Genomic DNA, 7,872 nt, shown 5'->3' with positions numbered 1-7,872 from the left:
TCAGTGACGCAACTTCGTCTTCCTGTAGAAAAAACATTCACCCCAGACGGGACTCGAACCCACAATCCCTGGCTTAGGAGGCCAGTGCCTTATCCATTAGGCCACTGGGGCTATGTGTCAGAGGGGCGGGGTCACACTGATTTGAATCAGGACTACAGGACCGACGACAACTCGTGTCTCAATTTTTATTATTTAAAAGCTCAGATTTGAAAAGCTAACTTTGTAAAACAACATTTTTGGTAACTTAACTGGATCCACAATATGTTAAAGGAAAATAATGCTTGGAAAAGTGATTCTATCAACATGGTGATGCGCATACGTGTCATGGATGGGTCCATTATCTCCCCTAAATAGGGGTATTTATCTTATCCTAATGCAACTTTGACTATTAAAATGTGCATGTAACGCCATACATCGAAGTTCCCAGTTACAATTTAAATATATCAAACTTACTGCTGTTGGCAAATCCTTTCCAACTGCGTTATTTTAAAGCTGGGCAATATTTAGTGTTGTCTAATTTGGACAACTTCCTCACTTGCGCAGTAGCGAGCATGGTTTTGTTTGGAGAGGAAAGGATTTCAACCAACACATTAAGAATTTAAATAAATAGCCTGTATGAAGGTAAATATATTAGCTATATATTTGCAGTGGCACAACAATTACTAACCCACCTGCGAGGCAGTCGACAATTTCACTAGTGTCAGGTATGAGCAGTACTCGACAACTAGCGAGTGTTAGTCACCTAGCGTTAGCTCCGTATTGTACCGTTAGCAACGATAAACACATTCTGTAGCTACGTTACGTGATACTGCTATCTATTAAATAACGTTACTAATGCTACCATTGGTGTGCCGTCTTTTATACAGGACCTTAAAAAGATGCCTCTCTTTGGAAACACATTTAGTCCGAAGAAGACCCCACCTCGCAAATCTGCATCTCTGTCCAGCCTTCACACGGTAACTTAAGTTTAACGGTAAAGAACTGTTCATGGGCTGCTTCATTGTGCTGAAATCACAGTTTAAATCATGTGCATTGAAAGCCATAGCAATACCGTTATCTGTCATTGATGCCTTTATTAAATGTACACAAGAGGATAAACCTAGAGGATAAACAAAAGCAAACGAATTAAAGAACGTGAGACAGCTGAGATGTGAATTGTGCAAAAGGGGCTGCAGCTTGACATTGTGTTAGCACTTGTTCAATATGTAAGCAGACTGATATATTGTTTTTCACCTTCTCCTCTCTTTTAGTTGGATCGTTCAACAAGAGAAATAGAGTTGGGCATTGAGTATGGACCTCCCGTGATGAACATTGGCGGACAGAGCTGGAAATTTGAAGACGGACAGTGGATAACAGGTAATGACTTCGACAATGCTGAATACAGACCAGTGCAGTGGCATCTTCCAGTTTAAGTGCAGCAAAACTCACCATTTTCTTGCCCCTGCATGTTTTGCCCTATGGTTTTGCCCAATCTGCTTGATCGCTGTTGGTCCCTAAATGGCCAACACAACATAAATTCATGTTTTTTTTAAACCAGAATCGAGTGGGAATGGGTCTGGTAGAGAATTGCAGCGGCTTAAGAAAAGAAATGTACAGCTGGAGGAAGAGAACAACCTCCTGAAACTAAAGATTGATATTCTCTTGGACATGGTAAGACCAGCATTCATTATGCCCTTATGATGTTGTAATTATGTGTCTTACCGGGTCTGTTAAATAACAGATCTTTCCCTTCTAGTTGACAGAGACTACCGTTGAGTACCACCTGATGGAGAAAGAAGTGGAAGATATAAAAACTCAACATCGAAGGAAGAAATGACAAATCTGATCTGATGCATCATAGGAAATGTATTTAATTCAGAGTTTGACGTTTGTTGATGGAAAAAAATATTATTTTGTTATTTGCTACTAAGAACAGACATACAAAAAAAGTGGTCGTCATTTTTCTTGTGGGTCCCTGCTTGGACTTGGCTTGAAAAGCAAGTACAACTGAATCAGATTTAGTGACTAGTTTTTTTTGTTTTTTTTTCAGTCGATTTGTTTAACTATGTCACCATAAATCTGAAACAACTGTGTATTTTCATATCTGCATATTTTGTTCAATACGTAGCATATTTTCTATGTGCTTTACATCTGTATGCCAAGTGTAGGCAGACATTTTTTTGAATTTTTAAAATTAGATTAAAAGTAAAATCTGCCACGGGGAAGAAGGGTTTTTTTTTCCAGTTCGCAGTTTTTAGAATATTACCCTAACCACTTATTGAAGTAAAACTTGTGGAGTTGTAACCAGTGAAACATTCACAAGAAAACCGGGATAACAGGGATTTGAATTACAAACTACGCAAATCTAAGACAGAATAGCAATTTGTTAAGTATCGTGACTTCTCATCGAGCTCCACAGAATATGTGAGCAATGTTGCCTTCTTCCGCGTAGTCCTAGTAATTTGAGTTTATGCTTGACATTGGGAACAGTTGTTTGACCAAAAAACAACAGATCTGTAAGTGGAAATTGAGCATATTGAGATATTTTTTTTGTCAAAATCCTAGTAATATTTATGCATCTTTACTATGAGGTCATGTAATGTATGTACTTAACATTTTTATATATCAACCAGGACAGAAAATCAGTTTTTATCTTCTTCCTAAATAATATTCCTAGTAATATTACCAATATTTTTGATGAAATAATCATATTTATATTCCTTGTGAAATTGATCTCGAAACTTGTGTGTTTTTGTTAGAATCTACCTCCCAAACAATTTAATTTTCTACAAGCAGGACTGCGCATAATAATTATATCCTGTATTTAAAAAGCGGTCTTATGAAAGCGTTTTTTTCTGTAGCTAATTGGCGGATGGATATGTCAGTCAAATGCTCAGTGCAGTGATTGGTTGAATTGTCCTTACTGCGCAGGGGCAGTAAATGCCGCTTTTCGACGTTCGTGCCTCCGACAGCGGACGAGACAAAGTAGTTTCTAGCCCTTTCTTCTAGCGCTTTAAACCGCCGGCTTTGCTTTTACAACTGTCAGAATATTCAGCCAGATTGTCGCGGGTATCATCTGTATTAACTTCACTTTTAGTAATGCCTCGGGGCGGTAAGTATTATAATTAAAGACCATGGAAAAGGCGAATTTTAGCAAGCTAATTGTAGCTAGCGAGTTGTTAGCTGAAGTAATACGTTTTCCCGTTGAACTCTCACATGCTTAGCTTTTAGCACGCTAACCGGTTAGCATTTTGCATTTACGTGTATGAGCGATTCATGAAAGACACCGCAAATGTAAAGGTCAATAATGTGTTCGCTTGAATACAGCTACCAGAGTGTTGGTCGTTTCAGTATCGAAAACCGGTTGAATTGTTAGACCTTGGAGCATTTGTGTTCAACCGCAAGGAACGTCAAGTTAACGTAACGTTAACCATGTGCAAAGGAGATCGCTTCGGCTTAAACATTTATTTGCATTATCATATATTTTAATTCAGCTAGAGGGCGATTGTCCGTATTGCCAGTTAATGTTTAAGTAAAGTATTCCCTAGCTATTTATCTGTCTGTGTTTAGTTAACACTCGCTAACCGTGACATTTACCGGTGAAGGAGCTGGCCCTCACTGAACATGAGTCATGTGCGTCTCCCACCACACACTGGGCGCCTGTTCACACTTTAAAATAGCATGAGATCTTACATCTACAGCTCTAAATACTTGTCTAAACTGTATTGGGACTTTATCACCCAGAAGTGGTTAGGGACAGATGGGCGGATGTACATAACAGCATCACTTGCACCAGATGATGCCATCCAGTATTGCATCACCACAAACTTGGATGTCAAGAGACTATCATTGTGTTTATGTCCAGGCCTCAGTATCAAAAAAATGCTAAATGAAGGCAGTATTTAATCAAGGGCCAGGCATTTAATCCTATTACATTGTACAGTTGTTACCGTTTACATGTGTGGATGTAGTTACTGTAAATGTGTCCGTGTACTGAAAATGGTTTAGTAAATTTTGTAACATGCCCGCAGAATGACAAACCTCAAAAACAGCTGGATACAGTTGATTTGCCAGTGATTACTCTGACATCTGTGTTACAGGGAAAAAGGGCCACAAGGGCAGAGGGAAGCAATTCAGCAACCCAGAGGAGATTGACCGACAGATGAAAGCACAGAGAGAGTTGGTGAGTGAAAAACCTCTTGTGGCCGATGTGAAGTTACCTTCAAACCAGGCCTGGTGTGACTGAATGTTTGTATTTACAGGAGGAAAAGGGTGGGGTAGAGAAAGAGAGCTCTTCAGAGTCTGAGAGCAGCAGTGATGATGAATCTGAGGTGAGTGTGGGCAGGAGGATGGAGATACCGCAGTGGATTAGACACATGCACCTGATGTGGGAGATGCGGGAATTACTCTGTGATGATTTACCTTTTTTACTCTTTTGTACCTGGGACAAGTATTTAATTTCTAACACATCCTTATGTAACATTGTATACTTTTGTCCAGAGGGAATAAGAAAATACACAAACAATACAAACTGGTCTGTATATCTGTTTTTGAGTCATAAAACCACCCCCAAGCTATGGTTGGGCATAGTAGCAGCCACAGTAGCAGATGCACAAACAAGCTTACCAGCCTCTGCCATTATTCACCAGTCTGCAGTGATTGTTTTCTGTTTCACTGATGTTACAAAGGTGCTTCTTTTTACACACAGTCCAGGAAGAGGAGTGGAGTGGAGGGGCTTATAGAGATTGAGAATCCCAACCGTGTGTCTCAGAAGAGCAAGAAGGTGACTGAGGTAGACGTCACTGCTCCCAGAGAACTGACTCGCAGAGAGAGGTAGGTCTTTCACATTCATGCAGGAAAGGTATCTTTTTTTGTATTTGCGGTGTTTTGTACTGCTGACTGAAAAATTGTATTTTCATTGTCATCGTGATGCGTGGTGAACATGCAAGATAAACACATGCCTGAAAAAGACTGCCTGAAATGCGATGAATAAGAAAACTAATTTTATTCAGGGATGGGTACCGAAACGCGATATTAAAGGAGCTCCCGGGCTAAAGACTTTTATTTATTAACAGGCTGCTGCCTTCTCTCTGTGTCTCAGGTGAAGTTACTTGAGTTGACAAAAGCTATGCTCGTTACTGTAACTACTTGCAACAACAAGTAAAAAGTCAATAATTTCTTACGACCATAAAGAGGTAGAAAGCGAACCGACGCTGTGTTTTACACACTCACAGTTAATTTATCTCATGTTTATGCCCTCCTGTTCTCTCTGTCAGAGAGGAGATAGAGAAGCAGAAATCAAAAGAACGCTACATGAAGCTCCATCTTGAGGGGAAGACTGACCAGGCCAAAGCCGACCTGGCCAGACTGGCCATCATCAAGAAACAGAGGGAGGACGCTGCCAAGAAGAGGGACGAACTCAGGAAAGGTGAGAAGGTTCGACACGCCCAGCAGTTCTGTAAAGTTAAAACTGTATGCTGATTTGATTACACACACCTGCAGACTGTTTTTTAAATGTCTGTAATTCAGTAGCAAGGTCATTCTGCTGGTTTGAATAGTCATCGGGATGGACAATGACATCGGGTGGGGTGCGTGTAGCGGTCGTCTTATATGTGTAGTGTGTGTTCACTCACACAGACTTCACTCAGTAAAAAAACGCGGTAGCCTACTTTGTAACTATTAACTTGCGTTACAAGTCGTCGTGGATATTTTACAAGCACAGACCAGGGAAAGCATCAGTAAATGCACAGTGAGTGCAGATGTTGGTTTTGGTTGTTTGATGCGTCATTAACAAGCCGGCATGCAGGTTTACAGACTGCCCAACCCTATTGAGAATGCTCTCCTCTTAATGATCATTTACAGAGCAGTTGTGGGGTTTTTTTGTTCTTTGTTTTTTAACCATTTTGAAACTCAAAGCTTTACACAGTCTCTATGTTGGTTCTTATGTTTTAGAAGCTGAAGAAGCCAAAGCAAAGCGCTAGTCCATCTGAAAACCTCAATATGCACTTCAGTCTCAGAGGGATGGAGAGAGAAGGAGATCTGGAGGAGGAGGAGGAAGGAGAGGGGACCAATTCAAGTGGCATCAGATCCGGGGTGTTCCTGAACTCCCGTCCCTCATTTCAAATCAGAGGGACGTGGTTCTTCAAGTGTGGTCAGGACAGGGGAAACGGGTGTAGCAAAGCGAGATGAAGAGGAATTCAGCATTTGGGATGCCTCTAGTTTTCTTTAAAATTAAGAGGAGACAGTCGCAGGTTTTCCAAGTGCTTCACTGCTTCTTTACTCTTCCCCACCCACCATTGTTTTAATTCTAAAGCTGCTGAAGTTATTTCCATTCCTTTTGATTTATCCTTACAAGCTTACCTAATGCAAGTTTACTTAATGACTGAACAGATGTTACAGTGAGCGGGCATGAGGATTTTTTTGGTGCTTCACTTTTCCTTCCATCTCGCCTGTTTTGTACAGTAAGAACGCAAATCAGTGACAGATGGAGAAAAGAACACTATTCAGAGGATAAACTGATAAATAGGAATTATATTGTGGATATGTATGCACAAGACATTGGTATAATTTTGATTTGAAATGTTCTTTCTTCCCACCATCCAAACCTGACTCAAATATTCTCCTTTTTCCACCAACTTTTCTTTTTTTGGTCCCAGTGTTGGTTTTGCCTTGTTTTGAGCCCCTTTTTTTTTTCAATTTAGTTGGAAGAAGTAGTTGCCCTACCACAACACAAGTAGAAATTTAGTTTCGGTTGCTTTTTCATGGATCTTTTGCCCCAATTAACACTGTTCTCGCTTGAATCATCTTATTGCTGTCAGTTCAAACATGTTTCGAAATGTGTTTTTGTTCTCTTTTGCTCAAAACACAAGGAATATTACTTGAATTGCCTATAATAAGCATTTTTAAGTTGTTAAATATCAGTGCTGGAAGGCATTGTCTCAAATTGCCTCAGTAACTGTGGCCTTGCCCTGTTTCTAATGGGATCCTCTGTGGTTCAGTAGGAAGGATTGTGTCTTTTGTTGCCTTTTCAAAGTTTACACAAGACCAGTTCACTGTCTTTCTCCTGTTATTAAAGTGCTACAAAGAACCTATGCGGAGTTAGTTTATTAGATACACTTACACAGGTGTACACAAAAGTCAGTACTCGGTATGTGGTGGATTTGGAAATGCCTCGATCAGGAAAACAGTCCCTCAAGTATGGAGGTACCAAAAAAAAAAAGTAAGAGTAAAAATTTATTCATGTTTTCCATCATGTATTTGAAGTCATTTTAAAAAAATAAATTCATTAATAAATCAATGACTTTTTGCGTTTTATATTCAAAATGTAAATGCTGATTGTTTTTTCAGTTGCTCGCCTAAAGCAGCTGGAATTTGAAGTTAGGATTCATTCTTGTGTCTTTTACCTGCAAGTTTTGATGGTTTACTTAGTGTATCAACACTGAATACTGCTGAAGTTTAATTATAGTCCAGGAGCAATTTGCGAACCGCTTGTATGACCCAGCCGCACCACTAGACTGCAGCATGTGACCAGGTTTAGCACAACCAACACCTGAACATGCATCTGATGGAATTAAAGTTGAATGGCATTTTACTACAATCAAAAGTGAATGCTTTTTAAAGAAGATCAGACATCATCAACAGAAACGCTGTGTTTATTTACAAACTCCAAACTTTGGGACTAGGAGATGTCCAGTTGTTCCCACATACATCAGGCAGAACTGTAACTTTGGCTCAGGGTTGAGATTGCAGGTATATTAATCAAATGAACTCCCATTACATCCTGGATGTCTAACCATATTATATACACTGAAACATTTAAATATTGATCTTTGCAAAAATGCAGTGTTGAACCTGCGCTTACGGAGATTCAAAGTGTTCAGTATGAAAAATATG

General features: G+C 39.7%; 2 protein-coding genes and 1 non-coding gene across 4 annotated transcripts; 2 read left to right on the top strand and 1 right to left on the bottom strand.

Annotated features, from left to right (window-relative positions):
• Positions 1 to 38: 38 nt before the first annotated feature.
• Positions 39 to 111, bottom strand: trnar-ccu. The gene has a single exon. It is a non-coding gene; the product is annotated as a tRNA-Arg (tRNA).
• A 405-nt stretch (positions 112 to 516) lies between these two features.
• cby1 (chibby homolog 1 (Drosophila)) lies at positions 517 to 2,204 on the top strand. 2 transcript variants are annotated; one of them, XM_038735787.1, is made up of 5 exons: positions 517 to 621; positions 867 to 956; positions 1,251 to 1,356; positions 1,538 to 1,650; positions 1,736 to 2,204. In XM_038735787.1, exons 1-5 carry the CDS (start codon positions 616 to 618, stop codon positions 1,814 to 1,816), a joined length of 396 nt encoding a protein of 131 aa, XP_038591715.1. In that variant the 5' UTR covers positions 517 to 615; the 3' UTR covers positions 1,817 to 2,204. The 2 variants fall into 2 exon arrangements, with proteins under 2 accessions (XP_038591715.1, XP_038591716.1); XM_038735788.1 differs by having other exon boundaries at positions 545 to 704.
• Positions 2,205 to 2,923: 719 nt separating this feature from the next.
• pdap1a (pdgfa associated protein 1a) lies at positions 2,924 to 5,967 on the top strand. Its single transcript, XM_038735786.1, has 6 exons — positions 2,924 to 3,091; positions 4,080 to 4,162; positions 4,242 to 4,310; positions 4,688 to 4,812; positions 5,256 to 5,407; positions 5,932 to 5,967. Exons 1-6 carry the CDS (start codon positions 3,079 to 3,081, stop codon positions 5,958 to 5,960), a joined length of 471 nt encoding a protein of 156 aa, XP_038591714.1. The 5' UTR covers positions 2,924 to 3,078; the 3' UTR covers positions 5,961 to 5,967.
• Positions 5,968 to 7,872: the final 1,905 nt, after the last annotated feature.

The sequence above is a fragment of the Micropterus salmoides genome, unplaced genomic scaffold (genome assembly GCF_014851395.1).
Source record: "Micropterus salmoides isolate LMB-PRFRI ecotype aquatic unplaced genomic scaffold, ASM1485139v1 Ms_hic_scaffold_21, whole genome shotgun sequence".
Classification (NCBI taxonomy): domain Eukaryota; kingdom Metazoa; phylum Chordata; class Actinopteri; order Centrarchiformes; family Centrarchidae; genus Micropterus; species Micropterus salmoides.
The sequence above is the reverse complement of the archived record's forward strand: the minus strand, read 5'-3'. Positions and strand labels throughout refer to the sequence as shown.

What these genes read in the sequence shown, in the direction of transcription:
- pdap1a (XM_038735786.1), top strand. An exon ending in GAACTGACTCGCAGAGAGAG is followed by an intron (nt 4,813 to 5,255) that starts GTAGGTCTTTCA and finishes TCTCTCTGTCAG; the next exon opens with AGAGGAGATAGAGAAGCAGA. An exon ending in GAGGGACGAACTCAGGAAAG is followed by an intron (nt 5,408 to 5,931) that starts GTGAGAAGGTTC and finishes CTTATGTTTTAG; the next exon opens with AAGCTGAAGAAGCCAAAGCA.
- cby1 (XM_038735787.1), top strand. An exon ending in AGACGGACAGTGGATAACAG is followed by an intron (nt 1,357 to 1,537) that starts GTAATGACTTCG and finishes TTTTTAAACCAG; the next exon opens with AATCGAGTGGGAATGGGTCT. An exon ending in TTGATATTCTCTTGGACATG is followed by an intron (nt 1,651 to 1,735) that starts GTAAGACCAGCA and finishes TTTCCCTTCTAG; the next exon opens with TTGACAGAGACTACCGTTGA.